Here is a 26,802-nt window from a genome sequence, read left to right on the forward strand (position 1 = left end):
TGCTGATGGGGGACCCAGCCAGATGGGACCTCCAGGCCAGGCGGTGCAGGGTCCCACCCCGGCGAGTCCCTGGGAGGGGGTGGCCCCAGGCTGGGGACCTGTGGATGTCGAGGGGCCCCTCCTGCCCTTCCAGCTGGAGGAGAAGACAGCTGGGGTGGTGGCCCTGGGGCGCCCAGGGCCTTGCTGCCTCCAGCCATGTGGTGTCACTCTCCACTTGTGTTTGGGTCCCTGCAAAGCCTCCCAGTGGCACATCCACGGGGGGGAACAACCCCCCGTGGGCCCCAGCAGCCTCTGGCACCCAGGAGAGAGGCTCCTGGCACAGGGCTCAGCTCGGGCAGCATCCACCCCAGGGGGGTGAGCGCTGAGGACGGTGCTGTCCCCAGCCCCCTTGGTTTGGCTGGCTCTGATGCAGAGCCATTTGGGGGTGTCTGGGCTGCCCTCCAGCCATGCCCTGGGGTTGGTACCCCGCCAAGCGAGGACTAGCTCCCTGGCACCCTTACAGCATCAGTGCAGTGCCCAGGGGCACTCGCTGAGCTCCCCAACCGCCCGACCTCTGCAGGACCAAACGCTGCCTCCTCCTGCACCCGCCACGCACATCATGAGCCACCCGGCCGGCTCCTTCTAGGAGTTAATCGAGGTTTCCATTAGTCAAAATTAACAGCCACCAAGACTCTGTAGTCATCACATGGCTCCCACTGCTGCATCCTGGGGGATGGGAGGGAAATCACTGGCTGTCACCGGAGCTGGCTGTGCTGGAGTGCTGCATTTGAGCTGGCAGGGGACCAGGTTAGTGGTACTGGGGGCTGGCACAGCCCCCCAGCAGGGAAAGCTCCCTCACTCCACCATGGAAGGGCAAACGGGGGGCAAAAGGGAGTTTACCTCTCTGTTTATTGGGTTATATTTTTTCCCGTTGGCACGTTTCAGCCAAAAACTCTTTGGGATTTTGAGTGTGTGCCAGAGCAGCTGTGATTTTTTTATTTCTCTCTCGTTTATTTTTTTTTTTTTTAAATCATTTTGCTGAGTCTGTGTGAAAACGCCCCAGAAACAGTAAAACTTGTCAAGGCGCTCCTAGTGCTGGCTCTCTCAGATCAGCACCTCCAAAGGTAGAGATCCCCCCAAAGCACTGTGTGCCGACAGCCCCAGGGCATACCACCCTGTGCTTCCCCCAGCCCACCCCTGAGCTGGGGACAGGGACACCTTGACAGGAGGAGGTGACATTTGTGTTCCCCTCAGTTCACAAGGTACAGCTGTAACCCAGGTGGTCCCACTCCGTCCCCAGTCCTGATGCTGAGCAAGAGGCAGAGTTCAGAGCAATGTGGTTTATGGGTCCCCATCCTCATGGCAGGGGCAGGGCACACACACACACACACACAACTATTTTACATAGGGCCAGGATCTTGGGATAGGGGTGATGGGTAGGGGTAAAGTCCAGGGAGCTAAGGAGAGCCCCCAAATGCCTGTGGCAGGGAGCAGGCTCTGGGTGCTCAGAGGATGGGTGGCCCCTGGCCCAGCCTGCCCCCTGTCTCCTAGTATAAGGTTATTTCTGATTAATGCAAATTTGAATTAATTGGACAGCAAGACCTGGCTCCCTGGGCTTCTCTGATGCCCAGCACAGGGCTGCGAGGCTCCAGCCCAGGGAAGCAGAGCTGTTAACCTCAGCCTGGCACCTCTTCCCTGCATTTTTGTCCAGGGCTTTCATTAAAGTCCAAATTGATGCTAAAGGGGCATCAAAGCTAGTAGAAGGAGGTGGGAACTGGGACACACCTGGAGAGGGATCACGTCTGAGCTAAAATCCACTCCAGGGGCTTTAGTGACAAACCCTTGTCTGTGCCTTGATTTCCCCCAAAGTAAAATAATGGTGTGAAGGGGTCAGATTCTAACATAAATTACTTGGATTTCTGGTGAGAGGCTTGGAGAGGGGACAAGGACAAGGTGGTGCCCTCCAACCTGGGCTCCCCTCTGTATTACCAGCACTCTGCCCCCCAAAATCAACTCTAATCCTGGCCAGCAGGCAGGGAAAGCATCTTCCATCAGATAAAATCAGATCAGCACTTGGCTCCCAGTGACAGGAGCATGAGCCGTATGGATGAAGCAATTCCCCCTGTCCCTTGATTAATAACAAGGCAGGCCTGTGGAGCGAGGAGGGGGGGAAGCTGTTTAATTGACTCTGTGTTTTTGAAACAGCAGCTTAATGACTAGGTTCAAATTAGCCAAAATCACCTTTTCATCCTAGGGAATTGAAATGAAACGTGGATCGCTCCAGCACGCCCTCCCCCCCAACACCAGCCTCTTAAAAATACATCTCCAACTAAGTTGCATTTCTCATGCTTGGATTTTTCACCTTTTATTAAGCAGATAAATTGTTATTGTTTAAAACAGCAATTAAATGCCTTCACACCCATGTAAATCTCCTGGTTTTAACTGCAGATCCAGGGATGAAACTCAAATGGGAAAGCCTGAGATGCTTGTGCCTGCACTGAAATTATAAATCCACATCCCAGAACAAACGAGCAGTAGGAGGCAGCCAGAAATCTCCATCAGCAGAAGCACTGGGCTGCAGCAAGGGATGGAAGTTGCAAGTGGAACCGATAAGGCACCCAAGCTGGGAGAGCTGTTGGCATTTCTCCTGGCAACATCCTGCACAAATGCAGCCAATCCAGGCAGGAACATCTAGCAAGGGAGCCCGTGGCACTAAATCAGCCTGGGATCCAGCGCTGTGCCTGCTCCTTACTCCTGATCTCTTCCCTCAGTTTCCCCATCTGTAAAATGGAGGACATGCTGCCAAACCCCGCTTGAAAACCGCTGCCAGATGCAGAAATTGTAACCAAATCGCTCAGGTGATGCTCATCAGCTGTCACGCAACAGATCAAGGGCACAGGACACTCCACTTCAGCAGCCTGCATCTCCTAAGCCCTGTGACCAGCGAGGCTAGCGCCAGCCTGGACCAGCAGTGATGAACGGAGAAGACCAGGAATTCTGTCAGCCCTAAGAGGGAACTGGCCTTTCCCATCCTCAAAGCCTAATTAACCAAATCATCCGTGTTTGCGGGAGGCTTTAGCAGGAGCTGAGGGGCAAGAGAGGTCAGAGGAGGAATGGCTAATGGTGAGCACTGTCTCCATGTGGGTGGTGGGTGCTGGTGGGCGCACCGACGTTGTCACCCGCAGAGCTTGGCGTCTTCCTGGCCCTGCTGTGGCTGCGTGTGGGGTAATGGAGCCCAGCGGGCGCGCAGGAGCTGGGCTGGGGCCATGCTCACTCCTGCTGTTACCGTGCTGCCGATGCCCTGTTTGTCCCAATTTCCCAGTTGGGGGGCGGGGGGGGGGGGGAATGGCAATGGTGGTCCACAACCACCCCCGCGGGGTAAGTCTGCGGCACAGGGAGGGGGGCTCACGGTGCTGTGGGCCCCAGGACCCTGTCCCAGGGCAGGTAGGCAGGGTGACACGGGGTGGTGGAGACACCGGCTGGGTGACACGGGGCTGGGGGAGCCCAGGCGGGTACCCGGGCGTGCTGGCATGGGCTCGGGGAGCCCAGGGCTGGGGGATCCCGGGCGGACCCCTCCCCTCCGGGCACCGCAAGGCGGGGAGGAGAGGAGGAGACACCCCCCCACACCCTTCCCTGCGCTCCGCCACGGATTCCCCCCTCCCGCAGCGCAGCCCGGGGCCGCGCATCGTCCCTGTCCCCGTCCCTCCCCCGCGCTCCCGGGGCGGCGCGGCCCGGCCCGGCGGGGGGCGCGGGGGGCGGCTCCCACGCCCGCTCCGCCGCGCACGGCCAGGCACGGCGGGCGGCGGGGAGAGCCGGGGCCGGGCCGTGCCGGGGCAGGGCCGGGGTCCGTCCGGAGCCGCCGCCGCGCCGCCCCCGGGGCTGCGGCTCTGCCCGCGCCGCCGCGCCATGGGCAGCCGGGGAGCGGGAGCCGAGCGGTGAGTGCGGGGTCCCGGGGGGGGGGGGGCACAGCCCGGCGGGGCGCACACGTGGGTGGGGGGGCGGCCGCGGAGCCCCCGCCGCCCTGGGGCCACCCTCGCCCCCTGCCCCCCGTACCCCCAAACCGGCTGCCCGGCCGGTGCCCACCGTCCCGGGGCTGCAGGGCCCCTCGGCGGCCGCGGGGAGCGGGGCTCAGCTCCGGGGGGGGGCGGGCAGGGCTGGCGCCCCCCGTGCCGGGTTGGCTTCCATGGCCTCAGGCGGGCGGGGAGCGGCGCCGGGGCGGGGGGGGGTCCAGCCCGAACCCGGCCGGCTCAACGCTCCGCCGCTCCTCCGCGCTGCCCTCGGCCCCGGCGCTCGGGGGGGGGCGGTACCTGCAGCCCCCCCGCCGCCAGGGCTGGGGCCGCTGCGGGCAGCCCCCCGGCGGCCCCGAGCCGGTCTGGCAGGGCCGGGAGGTGGCTGCTCCCCGCCCCTGTCGGCCCCCCCCCGGTCCAGCAGGCTCCCGCTGCCCCCCGCCCCGCAGCCGCGGCCCCCCGCACCCCCGGGGTTCGGGCCAGGCGCATCCCGCCCGCAATCCCAGTCTGGTTTACATGGGAATGTTGCCGGGGTTGTGGTTCTCCGGGAAATGGAGCAGGCAGCAATCGCAGCAGACGCGGCTCCTGTCGCCGTTCTGGAATAGCAGCCTGCTCTTCCTACTCCACATCCCGAGTACTTTTGTGCCAGTTTCTTAATCCACTTGCAAAACGGATTGAGCTTAAAACCTGACAAAAGGTGCTCTAATTCCCACCGCGTTCGCGCGAGGCGGCGGTGGCAGAAGAGCAGCTGCTGCTTCAATCCGTGCCCAGCCTTCACCCTGAGACGAGCTTTTGGGAAGGAGAAAAGAGCAAACGGGAAGAGAGAGGATAACAAAAGCAGGCAGAGCACCCACAAAATAGATGGAGAGCGGCTCAGCGTGTGGATCTGCAGCCTGGCAGCACCCAGAGTGTGAGTCCACACACTCGGAGCAAAGAGCATCGGCTGCGCCAGCCGGAGAGGCTGGAACCTGGGGATGGAGCAGGATTGGGGACGTTTGGTTGCCTGGTGAGGACCAGCCTGGGCCTTTTGAAGAGCTACCACTTGCTGCTTAGTTTTGTTGCTTGGTCTCAGCTGCCAGCTGCTGCCTGCTCCTGCCCGGCTGGGGATGCGCTGCCTGCGGGTGGGAAGCTGTCCTGCCTAGAGCAGGCCACCCCAGTGGGCACTGGTTTACCCAGGTCCAGCCCGAACGCAAGGGAGACAGCATGAGAAAAGCTGCATGCAGAGAGGGAAAGTTCCTGCAAACATCTCTCTCAATCAAATCACAAGGAATATTTAAAAAAAAAAAAATCAAACAAGCTAAAACTGAAAAATCAGAGCTGCCCAGCAGTTCCTTGCAAGCCCAGCGGCTGCTCAGTGTGATATATTCATGCATGTCTTTAAAGCCAGGGCCAGATTCTGCCGGTGGCCTTAAAAATGCAAAATGCAGGTGATGAACCGCATGGCAACCTCTTGGTAAAGCGAGGGACCATGCGGCTTTGCACCCCAAAGCTCTGCCCTTCGCCGCTGCTTTGTCATCCCTCACGCTGCAGGATGGAGGCTGGGGACAAAGTCCCTGCTGCCTGCACCCCCTGCCCTGGGTCATGGCAAGGAACGTGCCGTGCGTCCTTTAAACAGGAGAATAATTCAAGACATGTTGGGGAGCTGCCAGTGTGACAGCCTGTGATTGATCCGGTTTAATTTGAGATAATGTATCTATCAACAGTGTTCTGTGGTGCTCGTTAAGGTGGAGGGGAGGGAGCGGAGTTGCTGCCGGAGGACTAGCAGAGTTTTGGCCGGAGCAGCTGGGAGAGGTGGCTTCTGGTTCCCCCCGACATTTCTCATGGTTTTCAGAGGCTGCAGAAATCCCACTGCAGCCCTTCCCAAAGCTCTTGGTCTTTGGCTGAGCTGGGCTCAGGGGAAGATGCTCTCGAACACGGCAATGCCCAGCTTGCAAAGCAGCAGGAGAAGCACCCCTGGAGCAGGGTGCAAACGTGTCCCCACCGACACAGGGAAGCAGGAGGCAAAACAGCTTCTTGAAAGAGCTGGGGTTTTTGGCTTAAAACCCAGCAGATTTTGCTTTTATCCTGCTCTGCTGGGAGGAGGGAGCTGGAGGGCCAGAGAAATGGGGACTGGGCTGCTTTTCACCCCTCTTGGGCTGCTTTTCTGCCTCGTGGCGTCAATGCCTGGGGTGGGAAGCGGCTGCGCCAGGCTGAGCAAGGGGCTCGCTGCGGTGGCAGAGCCAGGGCATCTCCCAGGCACGGCTGGATCCTGCACCACCTCCTGCTGCTGCCAGGCTCAGCCCTTCCCAGGGGACTCGCTTCTGCCGATCCCTCACTGAAGATAACAGGGCCAGGGGCTTTTTTCATATTTTTCTAGTGTTTGGAGCTCAGGAATGTCTGTTTTTATTAGCTGTGTTAATCCTGCATTGCAAGATAACGTATCCCTCGCTCCAAGGCCCCAACCTAATCACTGCGCTTTCTCTCCAAGCAGCAGCACGGGCCCGAATTAAACATTGAATTTGAAGCCCGATGGCACAGACGGACAAGAGCGCCCAGCTGTATTTGTGCTTGGCATTTAAAGGCTTTAATTTGATGTTAGAATTGTTTGGGGTTTTTTTTCCAGCTTCGGGTGGTTGGCTTGCCACTGTTTTGCCCCCGAGCATCCTACCAGGGAGTGGGTGGCCCCGAAGCTGCCCTAAGGCAGGAGGAGCAGGCGGTTGCAGAGGAGCTGGGCTGCTCCAGCAGATAAGAGCTGCATCACTGCTACGTTCGCATCCCCAGGACGGGAGCGAGCTGTTGCCGTAGCCCTGGAAATAACATTGGAAATATAAAAGAACGTGGACGGGTGTTTTGCATGGGCAGCGGTAATTCCCGTGCCACCGGCTCGCTGTGCTGTGGGCAGCTTGGGTGGGACGCCTGGTGCCAGCAGCATCCCCCAGGTGCCGAATGCCATATCTCAGAGCTAAGGGACCCGGGGGCCAAGCGAGACTGTCCCTGAGCTTGTCCCTGGCCACACTGACTTCCCAAGTGGCTCTAAAAACCTCCAATATACACCCCGCGCATCGTTTCCCCATCTGTAAATGGATGGAGTCCGGAGGCCTAGCTTTGTAGGTTGAGATGGCAACAGCCAAACTCCTGCTGCCTGCCTGTGGCTGCAGCTGTAAAGCAACAATTAAATTGTCTGAGGAGGGCGGAGGGGGCATCATGCGGCACCTCCCCTGCCCCGGGGCAGGGGCTGCAGTGCGGGGGCAGGAGGCGCTGCTAACGCTGCTAACGGAGGGGCTGCCGGAGCCCGAAGGGCCGCTTTTCGAGTCCTGGAAAAACATCAAATCGAACAGGCGAGGGCAGAAATGTTCAGAGCAGAGATGTGAGAGGAGATGAAGGAAAGCAATAAAACCTGCAAGAGCATTTGGAAAAGATGCCGAGAGCCACTCCAGCTTGCCGGCAATGGTAGGGAAATTGATTTGGCTTCAGGTGTTATCAGTTGACTTTTCTGGAAGGCTATTTTTGAGGTGTAGTTGGGGTTTACCTTGAAAGACAAAGCAAATGCTTCCATCAGCGTTGGCTCAGGGGGTGCAGGAGCGAGGGGGCTGGACCGCAGCATCGCTCAGCTGTCGGCAGCATGCGCTGGGCAGCCATTGGCAAGGGCATGTGCTGGGTTCTCCTTTTGATCTCTTGGCTTTTAAGTTGTGACGCTTTGGGGCCGTAGCTGGACCCCTGTGCTGGCCCAGGGGTGCCCCGGCTCTGTGGGGTGTGGGAGGTGGGGGCTGAGGCTGGCCAAGATGTGGGGCCAGGGCTGGTGCGGGTGTCAAGGTGGGGGAATGGCACTTGTCGCAGAGCAGAGCACTCCCCAGCCCCGAGCACTTCTCTCGACAGAAAATGGGCAAACCAAGGACAGGAGCAAACTCACCCCAGCGTGGCCAAATAGCAGGGACTTGGGTGGATAATTTGGGCAAACTGTGAGAAATTGCTTCCCTGTGGGCAAGTTCAAAAAGCAAACGGTGAAGGCTCTGGGCTGCCATCCCCAGGCTGCCACGGTGCCTTGGTATCCACACGGGCATCCCAGGTACCAGGCTGGGGAGTGGAGGCAGCATCCATCTCGCCAAGCAGCTCAGTCCTGAGTGGCAAAGCCAGCCGCAGCCCCAACACGTGCCCTTCTCCTTCGCCCTCCTCCTTCCCGTGCCCTCTGGCTGCCCCCCAGATCTTTCCTTGCTTTCCTGCCTTCCTCTCCCTGAATCTTTCATGCCACCGTGAGCTTTGCTGCAGGTTGCAGCCCCATCCATCATATGGGTTTGTTTTTTAAAGCTGCATCCCAGCTCTTAACATCTCAGATGTGAAGCACCAGGGCTTCTTGTTTGGCTCCCGATGTGCCAGCCAAAATAGCAGCGGCCACGTACCGTAGTGGAGAGGAACAAGTGTCACCAAGAATTAAAATGACAGATCCCAGCATCAAGGTCTCCGAGGGTTTGTGCTTTATTAAGCAACAGTGAGTTCATGGGAAAGGACTTTCACCCGGAGCACTGGTTCTGCCTACAAGAAAAGAGAACTGGGGACTATATTTAGTTGTAGCCGTGTGATGAGGCGGCAGGGCCAGGCGCCGTGGGGAGCCGGGCATCCTCTGCCCTGCAAGGGTGAGCCATGTCCCTGCAGAGCCCGGGGGGATGTGGGGACCAGGTGATGGCAAGAGCTGGTGCAGAGGGACAACCCACAGTGCTGCGGGCTGGGAGAGCTGGAGGGTTCCCCTTCCTGGGCAATGGCCTCTGGGGGTCTCGCGCACCCAGAGCCACCTCGGCCATGACCGTGTGCATGTGGCAAGGCCAGGAAAGTCCCTCTGAGCAGGATTCGCCCCGTCTGCAACTTGCTTTTGCTAAGCATCCCCCCTGGCACTGGTTTAGGAGAAAAGCAGGGGCTGCGACCCCAAGCGTGAGCAGATGTCGGCACCCATCGGCCCCTGCCCGAAGCTGCATGGTCCTTCGTGCGATTCCCTCTCCCTAAAATGTGGGTTTGTGATAATGGAGTTATTTAATAGATCAATGTTTTATCTCTTTGCCTTAGGGTCTCCTGCTTCCCACCGCCCCCTCCTATTAAAAATTCATTGTTTCTCCCAGATACCGTTGCTAGAGGGAGATGGGGAGAAATAAAGGAGGTTCTCTGAGAGGAGGAGGGAAAATATTTAATAGAAAGGGAATAGAAGAAATGTTTGAAACAAATATTGTCCCTCTCCCTCTCACTGCCCTGGGTACATTTGAGCCCGAGTGCTGTCCCTGTTACATGGCAGGACCCTGATGCTCCCGGGAGACTCAAGGAGGCCATGTGGGACCTGGGGTGAGCCCGGGCAGTGGGGACCATCCTGCTTCTCCCTGGGGCTGAGCAACCCATCGCTCTGGAGGTAGCAAAGCCCCTGCTGGCTTCAGAGCCAGGAGCGTGGGGGTATCGTGGCCACTTACATGCACAGATGCAAGCAGACACAGCGGGTCAAGGGGATGTGCCTGACCTTCAACTCATCTCGCATCCTCAGCATCTCCAGAAAAGTGCCCCCGAGGTCTTGCTTGCCTTTCTTGCTCTATTTTGATGCTGTTTCAGTCTGGAGGGATGAGAGGGTTCATTTGCAGGCTGAAATAGTTTAGAGGGGCGTTGAGGAGCTGTGGGGCCAGCTTGCCTGGGGCGCAGCAAAGCAAGGAGCTCTGGCTGTAATGTGGAGTGGCCGGGCAGCCAGGATGGCTGTAAAACAACCCAAGTCAGAGGAGCAGCGATTGTTGCCCCTGGGGATGGACCAAGTAAGACCCAGGCAGGCTCAGGAAGGTGCTTCCTACCTTCAAAAGGCCTCGTAAGCACCATCCTTGTGCCACCCCTGGCGGGTTGGTGAGCAGCAGAGGATTGCAGAGCACCATCCTGCAGTGCCAGGTAGGGTAACTAAGGCGACTCTGACCAAGCATCTCTTCCAGACTCCATTGACTGAGTCTTTGCAGTGATCTGGTTTATGGAGACCATAATACCTAAGTTTAGGTGGGTTATTTTTTTTTCCCTTGGGAGGAAAATAAGGTGTTGAGCTCTGTGCCCGGAGCCGTGCCTTGACCGCTGTTTCAGACCCAGCCTCAGTGGTGCGGCCACAGGAGCAAACTGTGCGGGTGGTTGGTGCTTCTGGCCTCTTTTTCCAGAGGGTCACCCGGTCTGACCTTCCCCGTGCTTGGGACAGCTGGGCGCCAACTCTTCAATATTGGCAGAATGAGCTATTTTGTGTTTTTCCATTTAAATCTCATTTGAAAGAAAGTCCATCTGCTTCCCTTTGTGCTGCCAGAGGAAAAAGGCTGCTCTCAGGTCAGCCTTCTACAGAGCATCTCCTCTCCGGAGACCTGGGGGGAGCTGCATGGCCAGGACCATTGTCTCTTCTCCGTTCCAGTGCAGCAGTGAGGTGGGATGGAGCAGCGCCCCTGTAATTGAACACTAGCTGGGGGTAGAAAACGAGCAGGACCCTGCAATTGCAAACCAAAGATGAAGTGACATAAATGCGGTCTAAATCGCAACCTTTTTCCATAAGCATTAACTAAGTGTGACAAATGGAAGGCGGGGGGGAATTCCTGCTTTCATTAGTCCTTGTGCCCAGGGCTGACGTGGATCTGGAGCCTCTGGTCTGCTCCCTGGGCAGTGCAGCTGGTGATGCCAGACATCCCTCCTTGTCTTGTCTTCACGTTCACTTTTTTTGCATCAAGCACCAGCCTCATGGCAAAGCGATTTCCAGCTAAGGGAGCATCCTGCTGGCATTCAGCACCGCTGCCTTTCCCTGCCTTGCTCAGTCCTGCACCAACATCTGGCAGCCTCTGGATTCAGAGTTCAGGCCCAAGTTGTTTGCTGTTGCAGTGGCAAAGGGGGTTGTGATCTGGTGGATTTGTTTCATCCAGCACCAGCCGTCACAGCTGCCAGTTGGGTTTGTTGGTGGGTTTTTTCCCCATGAATTTGCCCCGAGGTTCTTGCTGGGTCGCGGCTGTTGCTGGCCACCCAGCCACCCTGCACCCCCCAGGGGCTGTGTGGGACCCCCGGCTCAGGGGTGGCCAGGGAAGCGGAGCTCCCACACAGCACCTGCATGGCTGAGCCTCGAGCCGGTGCAGGGACCGCTCGATGCTGGATTGATGCTGTGCTGCTGGGGTCCAGCTCAGCTGCCTCCATCTCAGTAACTTCCCACTTTCCCAAGACTCTTAAGAAACAGGTCTTTTCTCTATTTCTTTCTTCTTGTTGTTTGGGGTTTTTTTGGTTTTGGGGGTTTTTTTGAACAGCTCTGCCCCGTCTCTCCATTCCTCTCCCTGGGGTCATTTCTGGCTCTGCCCTCCCCAGAAGCCAGGAGATGCCTGTCCCTGCTGGGCTGCTGCTGTGGATGGGTGGAGCTGAATTTTTTCTCTTTCTCAGATGGTTTTCCAAACTTTCCTATTTACTTTTGCAAAAAGATGTTCTTGGGGGCGCATGTTAAATGAACGGCCTGTGACACCCCCTCCACAATAACACATCATTTTTATTGTTCATATTTCAATAACTGAAGGTCAAGTGGAAGCCTGCCTGGCTGGGAAGTGTGATGCTAATTGCCCTAATGAACAAAAGTCTCTGGCTTACTGCTCCATGCTCCGCGCTCCCATATGCCAGGGCAGCACAATGCTGGCTGGCTGGACCCTGGACACTGTTGGGTGTCCTGAAGCGGGGGCATGTCGGGGGGCTCTTGGGGTCTGGGTCTCTTGTGGTTTGGCCCCTGCGGGTCTCTCATGGGCTGGGATGAGCTGCAGGTTTGCTGCTGTGCACATCTGCAGGCTGTGGTTGGGAGACTTGGGGTGTGTGTGTGTGTGTGCCGAGGGTGGGGGGCTCCTGCCCCAGAGGAGCTTGACACGGGCATCCTGGTCTGGTCTTTAGGAGATACTGCTCTAGGAGACCCTGCCATAGCAGGGGTTGGACGAGGTGATCTCCAGAGATCCCTTCTGACCCCAGCCGTTCCATGATTCTGTGCTGCTGGCAACACTGGGACCTGGCAGCTGGAAATGTGGGTGCTTGCCCTCCCAGGGAGAACTTGAGGTTCTCCCAGGCCAAGCAGACAAGAGGAAGGTTTTCTGGAGCAGGGAACGGGCTGGGATTGTCAGTCCCTGGTGAAGCCCAGCCACCCTGCACCCCCCAGGGGCTGTGTGGGACCCCCGGCTCAGGGGTGGCCAGGGAAGCGGAGCTCCCACACAGCACCTGCATGGCTGAGCCTCGAGCCGGTGGGTTTTAGGGGGATCCCTCCATCTTTCGCTTTGGGGTAGTGATGCTTTCCTGTAGGAATTTCAGCTTCTCTGGAGTGCTGTGCACTCTCGGTTCACCGGGGACCCCAAAAGTGCAGTTTTACCCATCCAGAAGCAGCAGGTAGGCAGCGCTGGGGCTGCAGGAGCATGTGGGGGGAGGCTGCGGGGGGTGGCTCTGCCCGGGCAGGGGCACCCACCCTCCTGGGGTCAGCTCCGGTGCCACTGGCGATGTCCCCCCCAAGCACAAAGCGGGGGATCTGGTGGCACATGGTTCGGGCTGCCGCTGCAGGGCCCGCTCCTCCTTTCTCCACTGTTCTCCAGCGATGGAAAGCTCCTTTGGCGAAGGCTCCCCGGTCCCCTCTCAGCAGGAATTAACCTCCCCAGCTGCTGCCATGCCCCCTGAGCAGTTCTGGGGCAGCTGGGCTGGACAGGAGCAGGGGGCAGAGATGAGTTGGGGTCTCGAGCAGAGGTCAGAGCAGCTGCCAGGCTGTAACAGCATCTCTGTAACAGCATCTCTGTAACAGCATCTCTGTGTGAGTGTAGCTGAACAGGACCCGAGCCTGGGACCATCTGTGGTCTCTTAACCAGGAGGGTGTGGATTTCCCCTGAAAAAGGAGCTGTTTCAGTTCCCTCTTTCTTTGTTACAGACTAATTAAGGTTGATCCAGAGAGCTCAAAACACTTTAGCAAACTAGTGAAACGTGCTCGCAGGCTGGTGTCCTGCATCCCCTGCACCGGCCCTCAGGGCTGGGAGCATGTCTCAGCCCTGCAGAGAGCCCCGGGGAGGGACATGGGACAGGGCACTTCTCCCAGGTTTGGGTCAAATCTCCCCAAATGAGGGGGCTCCTGGCAAGCTGCCCATGGGCACCTGCTGTGGGGGTGCTGCCTCCTGGCATCCCCGCAGGTGATTGCCCAGGAGCGTTGCCGGGTCTTCCCTTGCTCCATCCCAGAGCTGCTGTTGGCTCCAACACTCTCCTTTTTGTCAGAGGACACTTCAGGATACAAAGTGCTGTATCATTTTATGGATGTAATTGGGCAAGCTGGAATGGTCAGGTCACACATTGGGCTGGAGCAACACTATGGATGCTTCGATGCTTCCCCTCTCTGCGAGGTGCCCGTGTGCCACGTCCTTGGGTTTTGGGGGCATTTATTTGAGATTTCTGTGCTGGACACTGTGGAAAGGTGATTGACAGTCGTCTCCTTGTGCTGTTTTGCCCAGAGGAGCCGAGGCTGGCTGTGCCGGACACTTTGCTGTCTAAACATCCCCGATCTCAGATGCCACAGCAGACCCAGATGTTGGTGCGGCCCCGGACCTGCAGAACGGTGAGCACCCCCCGGGCTTGAGAGGGGCGGGGGGGACAGCAGCATCCCTGCCCTTGCACCTCATGGGATCTGTACGCTGGGATGCTTGAAATCCAACTCATTTCTAGCTCGTGGCCATCCCTGCTTGGTGGCATTAGCTCCCTCCTCGTCCCCACCATCCTTTTTCAGTGTGGAGCACTTGGTACCATCGAGCTGGTGGTTTATCCCACGTAACAGCTGAGAAATCTCCTGCCTGTTGCCATGGCCCCAAAATGAAGAAAAAGTAACTGAAGTGGGGGTGTGATGTGAAGCTCAGGGGCGTTCAGCTCTGTTACACCCTCTGAGGCCACTGGCAGACAGCAGCGGGGACCCCAGACTTGGCCGCACTGGCCTGCACGCGCAGCATCGCTTTGAAGAGTGGCAGTTTGGGGTTTGGGTGGGTTTCATGGGATTCGGGAGTCCCCCAGCTCTGGGAGAGGGGCTCTGGAGCCTTTGCCCTTGCTCTGCTGTCAAGATGCCGGACAGGGAGTGAAGCGATACAGCCCTGCCATCCCCTTCCCCTCTTGCCATGGAGACTTCTGACTTGTGGGGACCTCACTGGGGCTGCGTGTGGGAAGGGAGATACTGCCCTGGTCCTGCAGCCACAGCTGATGCCCCGAAGCTGTAGATCTGGGGACAGACACCAGCGTGTCTTGCTCCAAATGTCACCACTTGCTGCAGTCTCCAGCCTGGAGGAGATGCGGGGGTGGCGCAGCTGGACACCCCCCCCCAGGGCCCGGGCAACCCCCTCCGAAATCTGAGCAGCGAGGCTGGGGGGGCCTCTGCTCTCCCAGGGCTCAGGCAGGGCTGGGACGAGTCCGCCGTCCCCCTCCCCTCCCAGGGACTTATTACAGTGGGGGGTTCGGTCTCTCTCCCACTGGCAGGATGAGGTATAGATTGCAATGTCAAGCGTTATTTCACCCTGTAATGGCGTTTTGCTTTCTTTGCTCGCTGCTCCCATGATCGTAATTGGGATGGCAATGAAATTGCCAATGCAGTAGCTTGTGGACAGGTCTTAAAAAATGCATTCAGCCCAGGACTGATGCTGAGCAGAGCTGAAAGGTGGAGGGGAGGCTTTTGCTCCGCACTCCCCTTGCCTGGGATTCCAGCTGTGAGCAGGGTTTCCAGCAGATCAGGGGCTCCATACCTGCCCCTCTCACCCCCCTGCACCCACAGAGGTTTGCTAGCAGAGCCACAAGAAGCTCGTTATCCTGTAGAGAGCCGAGCAGTCCTGCTGGGACCGCTTGCTTTCCCCCCATGGCTGCCTCTCCTGCCCTGTCCTCGGAGCAGACATCTGTCTGTCAGCCTGCTCATCCTGCTCATCCTGCCCACAGGTCCAGCCGCCCGGTTGAATTAAAGCCTCCCAAGTGATGCATCACCCTCCCGAGGTGAGGTGCCCGTGGGCTGGCAGCAGCCAGCCCCAGGGCTCCAGGCTCGCTCTCTGGAGGGAAGCCGGGCTCGCCAGCGTGCCAGGCACCCTTGCACCCCCCGCCGTGGGTGAGGGCACCCCTGGGGCTGAGCCCTCAGGAGCAGGGTCCTCTCTGAGGGTCAAGCCTGGAAATAGCTGTCATTTTATCTGTGTGCCTTGGAGAGGTAGCTGTGACCACCTTGACTTGGTTTTGTGCAACCCTGGCTCTGCGCTGGGTGCCACTGCAGTTCAGGTAAGGGATGAAGAGTAGACTTTGCCATCAAAGGTCCAGTGCCGGCAGCTGGAAGCATCAATCACGGTGTGAGATTTACATGCCAGACTCCCAAGGGGCTCAGGCCAGCATCACCAAGATGCTGAGCTTAATGAACAACCTAATCTAACGAGGGCTGGCGCGCTGGACCAGGTGGACAAATGAGGTCGTTTGCCGGGGCAAAGCCTGCGGGGAAGCAGCTGGTGCTCAGGCTGCTGCGATGTCCTCGACCAGCAGCTGGGGGGGGGCTCTGCCAGGTGCTGGCCGGGGCTGGGGCCAGCGGCTGCATGTGTGCCAGCCTGGGTGCGCCGCGCGCCCCCGAGCAGCGTCATCAATCAGCTTTCTGAAGGGTGGCTAATTACAGTGTATGCTTTTCAGTTATGATTATTAATCATCCTGCTCCTGTACTTCATTTATTATGGAGCTGCCTGGGTTAGAGGAGCAAAGACACAGGGCCCCTTCACATGGCCAGGTGGCACGTTGTCCCTGCTGCTTGGGAGTCCCTTCGGATGCTGTGGCAGGACATGGGTGCTCCCAGTGAGGGGGGACAGCGAGCTCTGCCTGGGGATGTCCTGCTTGGCCAGGTTCCAGCAAGCTCCCTCCGTCCCCTTCCACGTGGCTCCAGCCATGCGTGGCACACGGGCTCCGGTGCTCTCTGCCGCCCAGGGTTTGTTCCTGGGGTGCTGCTCCCAGGCTGGGTTTTGGCAGCCCTGGTGCAGAAGGTACGCGATGAGCTCGTAAAGCAGCCACACGCCGTGGGAGGCAGGAGGGGGAAGGAGCTGCAGGAGAAGGAGCAAATTCCCCTTTCTCATTTAATGACTTTTATCTGTGTCTCAGTGGGGGCAGGAGCCCTTGCCAGGAGCACAGCCCTGCGTCCTGAGATGCTCTGCTCGTAGCCAGGGTACGTGCCTGCCTGGCTGTCACGGCTGTGCTGGATGGGGCTGTTGGGAGCGTGTGTTTTCTACATCTTGCAGCAGCATCGTGGCGTGGGCTTTAAAACCCAACAGATGCCAGGAGGACGTTTCCCGGGGGCTCGGGTTGCCCGTCCCCGCTCTTGGTGCTGGGTTGGGGAGAAACCTGAGTACGGGCAGACCCCCAGGCTGGTTCGGATGAGGAGCTTTGGTTTGGATGAGGAGCTCTGCAAAGCCTCCTGGGCTGCATCCTGCTGTTCAGTGGGAGAGGGGGGAGGTGGTTTACAGGGGGAGCCTCCTAGACCCGGGTGGCCTCTGAGCTCGTTGCTGGGTCCTCTCCCAGCCGAGTGGGTGCTCAGGGACAAGGACACCATGGGATCTGTGGCCAGCAGCTGGTCGGGTGACAGACAGTGATGGCAAAGCATTGGGGTGAAGTCCCAGGGACGTGCATCGTCAGCCTGCATTTGCCTTCCCGACCCTCTTCATCCTGCCCATGACATTAACGGCTTCTGCAAATTAAAAGTTCTCACTGCGCAGCAGAAACTTGCTGGGAGTCCTGAAAAAAATAATCCCCGGTGCCCATCCGGGGACCACCGCCCCTGACTAAACCCAAGCTCAACTCCAGTGTTTTCTGAGCGATGCCAGTGGAGCAGCTCACCACCAGCAAGGCGTTCTGGTTGGAGACAGGGAGTGGAGCCCAGCCCTGGTTCCCGCGTGGTCCAGCAGGTGCTGAGGTCGTGAAGGTCTGGGCCAGGTTTGCTCTCAGCCACCATCGCCCAGTGGGTGTCGGGATTCAGATCTGGCTGGTGGTTCAAGCCAACTGCTTGGGTTGAAATAAGAGTGTAGCACCCACCAGTCCTGCTCCCCCTTCCCGCGTTTTAGAGGAGTTACTCACCTTGGTAGAGAAATAAAGATGCTTGTGGAATGTTAAATACCTCCCCAAAGCCCCTGTTGCTGATGAGTGGCTCCTGCACCTCGTTCCCTAGTACATGCAGTGACCTTTTAGAAATGTTGTACATTGTGGTCGTATCTAAATGTCTTCTCTCCCGGGAGCATCTTGTAGAGATAGAGATTCAGACATGACGTCTATCAAGAAGAAAAGCAGATTGCGGCCAATCTGTGGCTGCCTGTGCAGTATTGCCTGGGCCACGTGCTCAAGAATCATAAGGTTGACTCTAAAAATAAGCCATGGCTTCTTTCAAGTTGTCTCCTTGGTGTCTTAGCTCATTAGGGAATCCTCATTTCTGGGTTTTCGCAGCATTTGTGAGGGTTGGGAGTTTCCACGTGGGAGGAAAAGTGGAGAGTCCTGTGGTTTCGACTGTTGAGGACTCAGCTAGGACTCAGGATGGGATCACAGGGTGGGAAGACAGCTCCGTTAAGACATCAGTCGTGGCTTTTGCTGGGTAGAAAGGGTAAATCCTGCCTCTGCTGAAAGCTCACACAGCCTTCGTGCTCCAGCATTGTCTCGGCTGGCCCCGAAACCTGGGGCCATTGAGCAGGGGGAGACGAGTGGGATGCAGCAGCTGCCAGTCACCTGAGTAACTCCCTTCTACAGAAGGTTTCCACGCTGTTCGAGCAGTCCCTTGAAGTCACGCTTCGGGACACTTTCTGCAGTGGCCCAGCAGGAGCTGGTCTCCTCACAGACATCTCTCCTCCGACACTTTCTTCTTCCATCTCTGTGAGTCGTCAGGAAAGCCTGTTTCTGTTTGAGCCGGCTCAGGAGGGTGACTCTTAGGAGGACAGCCACCACGGGTCCCTGCTGGGCTCTGCCATGGCTGTTGGTTGCAGTCACTTGGCTGCCTGGTGCCCCGGGGAGCCCCGACCTTGGGGCATTTGCCAGGTCTTGCAGGCACGAGCCACCGCGGCATGGGAGCACCCACCGTACGGAGCCTGCCGGCTGCCCTCCTGCTGCAGAGGCTGCCCCGCCGCCCACCCAGCCGCTCGGTTGTCCCCGCCACTGCTCCCGCTCTGCCTCCTGCCTGCTCCCACCCGGCTTTGCAGGGAGCTGAACTGACCCAGAAAAACATGCTGTGGAGTGGCAGAGCTGGAAGAATTTGTTTCCCAGCCAGACTCTGATGGGATTAGGAATAACTCTCTGCTAGATAATTCTCCATTAGGTCTGGTGATTGATTTTCTTCCTTCTTATCCCCAGCTCTCTCCTCCTCTCCCTGTTTCAGCTGGATTATTCTCATGCTTGGTTTGCTAATTGCCTGATCACTAGAGCCTCGCTAGAGCAAGGCGCAGGCACGTCACTGGCCTCCTCTGACCCTCCAAGTTTTCTGCCTCTTTGTTTATGCCTCAGATCTGATCTATTCTCCTCCACTCCCCAGCATAAGCAGAATTGTTTCTGCTGCCCTCAGCAGAGGGAGAAACCTGCTGGTGTCACTCCTACAGCCAGGGATGCTCCTTCAGCTCCTCCCCATCATCTCCATCCTCCCCATGCCCCCTGGTCTTTCCTGTGGGTTTTCCAAGCTCAGCGTGGCCACATACCCATTGGTTTTGCAGACTCCAGGCAATGGATAAAATAAAACTGCAAGAGCCACAGGTTTATTTTTGGGTGGTGGCAGGAGAAACCCTGGAGACACTGAGCAGCACAAGATCGCCTTCGGTCCCTGTTTCAGTGCCCTTGGAAAATGTCCCTGGTGACTGTGCTCTGCTGTGAGCAAAGCCACCTGCAGCCGTGGCTGGAAATACATGGTTCAAATCCCTGACTTCACGTTTGGGCACGGATTTTTTTTGTATCAGCTCTGAAAAATGCCTAAAATTGCCCCGGGGGGCCAGTGTCAGCCTGCAGGTGCTACAGGTTGATTTGGGCAGCATCACCAGTGAGAGCTGAGCACAAAGCAGACATCCCGGGGGCTCTGGGTGTCTCCGTTGCAACCCAAGACCCCCGCAGGCAGGCTGTGCTTTTGCTGGTTGTTGCAGGGTATAAATAGGGGCGCGGGGTTTTCTAGTGGGGAGGAAGGAGCAGGCGTCTGGATGGGTTTTGGCACAGGACTGGGGAGCTGGGCTCCTTTTCGGGTCTTGAAGGGCTCTGGCTCTGGGCTTCCCCGTGCCAAGGCTCCCACCCGGAGGCAAAGCCCAGAGCTCAGCCTGGCACCCACCCGTGGGAGTTGGTGGAGTCCCCGTTCAGCGCGCGCATCCTCCGCTCCAAGCCAGCAGCTCCGAGTGGTTTGAGTCCCAGCCGAGCCATCGAGCCTGCTTGATGCAGCTGTACCCCATTCCTGGGAACGCAGAGTTCATCTAGTTGATAACCCAGGACCGGGGAGCACAGGCAGTTTGTGCTGATGGAGAGTCCGGCGCTCTGCCCGAGCAGTCTTGGCAAGCTGGAAATAAGCCAGGGGAAATACCACCCTGCTTCGGCAGGGATGCTCGGCCACACCATCCTCCTCCCAAATCCAGTGCAGGGGCTGAGCGGGGCAGTGGCGCCTGCGAGGATGCTGGCACGGCCCCCAGCGAGCACGGAGGTGCCGCTGTCTGCGCCGAAGAGCTGCTGGCACAGAGCCTGGCAGGCTGGGGACGGCAGCCGGGGAGCGAGGGCGGCCATGGGCAGGCAGCTGGGACGCTTCGCTGCCAGGGCAGGGCTGGCTGCTGGCAAGCAGCATCGAGCAGGCAGCGCTCGGGGTGTTTCCAGCAGCGTTTGGCTGCCGGCGGTGTTTGTAGGAGCCCTCTCCTGTCTCATGTCAATTTGGGATGTGCTGGCACGGGTTGCTGGCGCTGCCACCTCCCTGTCACCTGTGTGTCAGGGCACACACATCCCCCCCATTGGTGTTTTGAGGATGAGCCTTTCAAAAATGCATGGGGGTCCCAGCATTGCTTTCTGCCCTGGTTTTTCCTTCCCTGCCTGGGGGTCTCCACCCTCCCCTGGGGTCCCCTGCATCCCCTGTCCCAAGCATGTAGCCTCCCCAGGCAGACCTGTGAAGGAGGTGACACAGGCTCATCCAGCAGCAGCAGTGGGGTTCCTGAAGGAGAAGGTCTCGGCAGGACCGTTTTGCATCTTGCAAGTCAATGGTACGATAAAACAAGATGCTTTTTTGACCGAAGCATTTGTACGTGCACGATGTCAAAACAGGGGAACCTAGAAATGTCACCCTTGGCTTATTTTCTGGTCTTTATTCAGAAAAAGGGAGGAATGGTGGCTGAGGAGCAATTGCTGTCTGAGGAGCTGAGTGTGCCAAGCGTGTGCCACCAAAGCAGGAGCCGTTCGAAGCGGGTGACAGGGATTTGCCGCCTCCGTTTCCCGGAGCAGCGGTGGTGAGGCAGCGAAACCCCACCTGTGAGCTGGGGTGGCTGGCAGCTGAGCATCTGCGAACCGGGTGGCTGGGGAGCACCGTGCTGGGGTGGCTGGAACAAAACAGGCTCAGTGGCCACCTGTCCTGGTGGGGAGGGGGGGAAGGAGCTGGGGGCTGCTCCCAGGGGCTCTGAGTTAGCCAAAGGTGGTCTGCTTGGCTTCCCCACCCTGTGCCGCAGCCCCTCAGCCGCAGGCTTTCCCGGCTCTGTTCCCCAGCCCTGCAGGCAGCAGGCGTGTTATTTTTAAAAATAAATTAAATGTGAAGAAGAGCCTGTATCTAGGCCTTCAACTGGAGTCTTAATTGGCCTCAGTCCCCGGGGACGAGGTGAGCCCTGGAGAGCACCACGCTGTCGGAGTCATGAGCTATTAATAGCCAGTGGGCTCAGCTCTGTGCTGGGCTCTGCCCGGGCTGGATGGGGACCATGGGGTCCCAGTTGTCACTGCAGGGGACACGAGGTCTCCACAGCTGGGGCAGCTTCTGCGGGATGTTCCGGGGCCAGCAGAGACCCCCACTCCAGAGCGTGTATCCACCTGGATTTGCTGGGAGGGGAAGCTCATCCAGCACCCATTAATCCCCTGCTGTGGGGTTTGCTGAGGGTGTCGGGGCCGTGCCCAGCTCCACCAGAGCACCCATGGGTGCTCTGCTGCAGCTGCGGAGCGGGGAGGATAGCCATGGGCCATGGCTCCTGCTCCCTGGCTGCCGGGTAAAACAACGCCAGCAGGTTCATACCTCTGCTTAGAGGATCAGGTGGCCAGAGTAGTAACCAAAAGTGGAGTATGGTTACCGCGGGCTCATTCATAATAAACACGGCGGTGAGCTGGCGTGCTCATGGGCTGCCTCAGCACCGTGGCTGTGGGCAGGGGAAGGGGCCAGATCCACCCCCAGCCCCTGGGGGATGTGACGGCAGGCACAAGATACAGCCAAGCATAGAGATGCTACCTAGAAAAAATGCGTCACAGTCAACTGGGAAGGTGTTTTTCCTGTGGGATTGCAGGTCGTGCCCGAGTGCATCCTGCCCATTCAGCCCTGCAGCAGAGCAGGAGCAGAGCCTTCTGAAGTGGGGGGACCAAGGAAGCCACCCCCCCCCCCCATCCCAGAGCCAGCTCGGGTTCCCAAGGCCACCAGCCAGGCAGAGCCGAACGCAAAATGCTCTTGGCATGGCTGTGAGCAGCCTCCCAGAAGGCAGAAGCTGCCAAGCAGCTCCAGCCACATCCCTCCTCCAGTGCTTGGGGGGCATTTGGGGACCCCCAGTCACTGGACAGGGGGGTTTGGGTGCAATGGTGAAGCCTGAGCACTGCTGGAGGGGGCTGCATAGCTGGCGAGGGGGTAAGAAGGGGCTGGGGCATCAAGGGCATCTCTGGTCCCACCCCACTGTCCTCCAGCAAGGAAATGTGATGCTGCATCCCACCCGGCTGCTGGTCCCCTCCCTGTGGTTGTGTGAAAAATGGGAACGCTTCCCTCTCGGCTGGAAGAAAAAGGGAAATGTGGCAAGATTAAGGCACGCACCAAAAAAAAAAAAAAGTCATGGATTCATAGAATAGGAAAAGCCATGGAATCATTTAGGTTGGAAGAAACCTGTGATGGGCTGAGCGGCTCCGGACATCGCATCCTCCCGTCCCCCCTCCCCACATTTGGCTGGGCTCTGGCAGCCGTGTTTGGGGTCCCTGATGGACCCAGAGGGACAGAAGTGAGGGGGTGGGGGCTTGGGTAAGGAAACAAGGTCCAGCGCTCCCCGGAGCCAGGGCTTGGGCTTCCCTGAGGCAGAAGGGCTGGAGCCAGCCTGGCTGCCTCTCGGGTACTGCACACCAGTTTGTCCCAGTGCTGTGGGAGTGATGGGATGTGGTCCCCTGTGCTTGAGGGGTCGGTGCCCCACTGCCCCTTCAAACCATCAGTCTGGCCGTGCTGAAAATTTGGAAAACAGCGAAGGCAGGGCTCGGAGTCTGTGAGCGGAGATGTCCCAGGGACAGGCAGGTTTGTCCCCGGTGAGGGCCGCTGGAGCGCAGGTAAACACTGTCGATGGAGAGCAGCTGGGAAGAGGGATGCTCTTGCCTCCTGCCCATGAGGTGCAGTGGCCAGGAGACACCTGGGAGGGCACAAAGCAAATAAACCCTGGCAGTGAGGAGGTGGAGGAGTCAGAGGTGGAAGAGGAGGAGGAGGAGGGGGAGGAAGAGGAGAAGGAGGGGCTGCCAGGACATGGTGAGCATCTCCCCATGGAGGCAGGCATGCCAGGATGCATGCAGGCCCAGAAATACCCCACAGCACCCCAACCAAGCAGCTCTGCCACTTAATTAGGTTAATGACAGTGCTTCATTATGGAAAGGGGGACTGTGGAGTGCGTTTCCAGGTGCAGTGGCAGCCCAGCGGCTTTGGGGCGCGGAAAGGGACGGGCAGTGGGAAAGGGGAAGCAGAGAAAAGGGAAAGCAACAGCCAAGTGCTAATCCCTGGAAAGGAGGGCAGCCAGGGCACCACGCTGCGCAGGGTCGGCATTAATCCCTCTGCTGTGAAGATTGTGCCGCAGCTGCCTTAATCTCCACTCCGAGAGGGCGATGCTGGGGACAGGGATGGGAGGACAGGTCCCTACGTGCAGCACTGAGCATCCCCTGTCCTGGGGGACCTCACGGAGCCCCGGGCTTGGGAAGGATTTGTGCTGCCAGATAAGACCTCGCTGCAGCTGCAGGGGGAGCCGAGGACATGTGGCATCCCACCTGTGTCATGAGTTTGCAAGGCCTCTGGCTGCATCTCTCTGCTCCTACACTGCCCTTTCACAAACCTCTCCTCCTGCCTCGGTTCCTGTGCTCTCCCAACAGAATGTGCGGGCAGTGGGGCTTGTTTACCCCAGGTTTGCATGGGGCACAATCACAAGGTCACCCATTAGATGCTGAGAGTGGGGTCCAGTGGGTTTCCTGGGGGGTGCTGGGGCCTTACCAGCACCACAGGCCACGGTCTGGGGAGCATTTTCCAATCTCAGCCCACAGACGGGTGATCTGGGGCTGGGTAGGACTTTGTTAGCCTCCCCCAGGCTTGCCACTCACTCTGCATCTCTCTTCCTTCCAGGCACATGGGGGAACAGTAGTGAGCCCGTAAGACCATGCTCTACACAATGACATGGTGGCTTCTGGTCCTGGTCCTCCACCTGGTCCTCCTGAGCCCCCCGCGGGTGGCAGCCTGCCCTGCCCGCTGCGAGTGTGTCCCGCAGATCAAGTCGGTGGTGTGCCACCGCAAGCGGCTCACCTCCATCCCTGAGGGCATCCCCACCGAGACCAAGATCCTGGAGCTCAACAAGAACCGCATCCGCTGCCTGAACCCGGGGGACCTCTCCCCATACCCGCTGCTGGAGGAGCTGGATTTCAGTGAGAACATCATCTCCAATGTGGAGCCGGGCGCTTTCAGCAACCTGTTCAACCTGCAGACCTTGCGGCTGCGGGGGAACCAGCTCAAGCTCATCCCACCAGGGGTCTTCACCAAGCTGACCAACCTCACGCTCCTGGACATCAGCGAGAACAAACTCGTCATCCTGCTGGATTACATGTTCCAGGACCTGCGAAACCTGAAGAGCCTGGAGGTGGGCGATAACGACTTGGTGTACATCTCCCAGCGGGCCTTCTCAGGGCTGCTCGGCCTGGAGCAGCTGACCATCGAGAAGTGCAACCTGACCTCCATCTCAGCGGAGTCACTCTCCTACCTCCAGAACCTGGAGGTGCTGCGGCTCCGGCACCTCAGCATCTCTGCACTGGAGGACCAAAACTTCAAGAAGCTCTACAACCTCCTGCAGCTGGAGATTGACAACTGGCCGCTGCTGGAAGACGTCTCCCCCACCAGCTTCCAGGGCCTGAACCTCACCTCGCTCTCCATCACCTACACCAACATCACAGCCGTGCCTGCCGCTGCCTTGAGGAACCTGGTATACCTCCGGTACCTGAACCTGTCCTACAACCCCATCAGCACTGTGCAGAAGGGCTCCTTTAAAGACCTCATCCGGCTCCAGGAGCTCCACATTGTGGGCGCTCTCTTGATATCCGTGGAGCCGCAGGCTTTCTCCGGCCTGAGACAAATCCGGCTGCTCAACCTCTCCAGCAACTTTCTCTCCACGCTGGAGGAGAGCACCTTTCACTCCGTCAACACGCTGGAGACACTGCGGGTGGATAGGAACCCCCTGGCCTGCGACTGCCGCCTCCTCTGGATCCTGCAGCGGCGGAAGACGCTCAACTTCGACGGGCAGCAGCCCATGTGCTCCTCGCCCCCTGAAATCCAGGGCAATGCCCTGCGCGACTTCCCGGACTCTGTGCTTTTCGAGTACTTCACCTGCCAGAAGCCCAAGATCCGGGATCGGAAGCTGCAGCACGTGACAGCCCAGGAGGGGCAGTCCGTGTCCTTCCTTTGCCGGGCAGACGGGGAGCCAGACCCCTCCATCGCCTGGGTGTCCCCCCAGCACCGCATGATCACCACCCGCAGCACGGGGCGGGTGACCGTGCTGCCTGGGGGCACCTTGGAGATCCGCTTCGCCCAGGTGCAGGACAGTGGCACCTACATCTGCATCGCCAGCAACGCAGGCGGCAACGACACCTACTTCGCCACCCTGACAGTCAAGGGTCGCCCAGCTGATGGCTCCCGCTACGCAAACCGGACTTTATACCTCAGCGAGTTCAACGACACCTCCCACAATGACACGCAAGTCTTCTTGAAGTTTACGTTGGACCTCAAGACCATCCTGGTCTCCACGGCCATGGGCTGCATCACCTTCCTGGGCGTGGTGCTCTTCTGCTTCCTCCTCCTCTTCGTCTGGAGCCGGGGCCGGGGGCAGCACAAGAACAACTTCTCAGTGGAGTACTCCTTCCGCAAGGTGGACGGTCCCACCACCACCACTGGCCAAGGAGGAGCCAGAAAGTTCAACATGAAGATGATCTGAGCCTCTCCCAGAAGAGAACCATTGTCTGCTGCCTGGGCCCGGGCACGGCCACGGCGGAACGGGGTCGAAGGGGTGGTGGGAGCACCAGGGACGTCCCAGGGCTGGTGGCGGGACCTCGCAGTGCTGGGACACAGATGGAGACATGGCAGAGGTGCCGTGGGCCAGCAGGGTCAGAACCACGTGGACCTTAGGGGCGGGGAGCGATGGCCACGGCTGTCCCGGCCCTGTGGTGAGCCCTTGGGGCACAATGGCTCAGCAGCCGTCGCAGCTCCAGGGGCTCCCGATGTAGCCAACATTTTTGCTACCAACTATGCATTTCTCTTGCCAAGAGAACAGCAGCGTTTGGGCCTGGGAAAAAAAAAACCCTGCTTCTTTTTTTTCCCCCTTTCCCATTTTTTTTAAGAGACTCTCCGGAAAACTTTCCTGGTGGTTGTTTATGGTTCTCTTTTCTTGTTGTTGGTTTTGGGGGGGGGGGTGGGTTGGTCCAATGATATGTTTTTTAATGAATATCCAAGAGAAAAGTCTTCCGGGGCGATGCAGGACTGGGGTGCTGGGGGAGGTTGCGCTGAGTTGGGGGTCTCCCCCAGCCCCTCGGCAAAGCCGGACCCCCTGGGGCACACCTGTGCTGTGATAGCTTCCTGTCGGCAGATTTAAGACGCAGCATCTGCAAATGCGGGTGGCCAGGGATGCTCCTGCACAAGCAATAATAACCCACCCAAGGCCGGGCTCTGAGGAAGTGTCAGCAAGAAAAAAGGAAGAAAAGAAGCAAAATGAGGCCAAGGTCGCTAAAACCAGAAGGAGCAGCCCCAGGGTGAGGCAAAGCCCTTTGCATCTGCCCAAGCTGCTGCAGGAGCAGTGAGGGTGAAGGGCTGGGGAGTCGGGATTCGCGAAGGTGCAAAAGGCACTTTTGGGTCCATTTTCTGTGGTTTGCAAAGTCCAAGTCTGCAGGAGAGCGGGAGCTGGCTCGTCCTGCACAGGGCAGCGGTGCAGCCTCAGGAAGGGGAGAAGGGCTCGCAGGAACCAGCTGGGGAACCAGTGGCAGAAGCAGACACAGGGAGAAGGTCCCAGCTGGCACCTCTGTCGTGTCTGCCTGGATCCCGCACCCTCCAGCGCTGATGCCCACGGGTGGGTGTCCCCGGGCTCCCCTCTCAGGGCAGCACTGTATGGGTGGGAGAAGGGGCAGAGCTGGCACAGCTGGAAGGGAAGACCCTGGATGGGACTTAGAGAGGCCAGGGAGCCCATCACTTTCCTCCTCCTCCTCGTCTGCCTCCTCCCATGTGCACACGCAGAGGTTGCTGCAGGTCCCACCTCTGTCCCCCATTCCAGGGGGAGCATGTCCCCCACCTGGATGCCCCTTCTCCAGCCGGCGGCGCTCAGGCTGGGCACTGGGAGCTGGAGAAGGCGGCTGCCCGTCCCCTGCCCGTCCCCCTGCCAGGCATCCCCGGCCCTTTGGG

The 26,802-nt window shown here is 58.8% G+C and overlaps 1 protein-coding gene across 1 annotated transcript; it reads left to right on the forward strand.

Annotated features, from left to right (window-relative positions):
* Positions 1–2,749: 2,749 nt before the first annotated feature.
* On the forward strand, positions 2,750–25,348 carry LINGO3 (leucine rich repeat and Ig domain containing 3). The gene is made up of 3 exons (XM_056338426.1): positions 2,750–3,914; positions 13,439–13,542; positions 23,497–25,348. Exon 3 carries the CDS (start codon positions 23,531–23,533, stop codon positions 25,346–25,348), a length of 1,818 nt encoding a protein of 605 aa, XP_056194401.1. The 5' UTR covers positions 2,750–3,914; positions 13,439–13,542; positions 23,497–23,530.
* Positions 25,349–26,802: the final 1,454 nt, after the last annotated feature.

This window comes from Falco biarmicus, chromosome 4, assembly GCF_023638135.1.
Source record: "Falco biarmicus isolate bFalBia1 chromosome 4, bFalBia1.pri, whole genome shotgun sequence".
NCBI classification, from domain to species: domain Eukaryota; kingdom Metazoa; phylum Chordata; class Aves; order Falconiformes; family Falconidae; genus Falco; species Falco biarmicus.

Excerpts from the sequence above, each read along its gene's own strand:
- LINGO3 (XM_056338426.1), top strand. The coding sequence starts at position 23,531 with ATGCTCTACACAATGACATGGTGGCTTCTGGTCCTGGTCCTCCACCTG.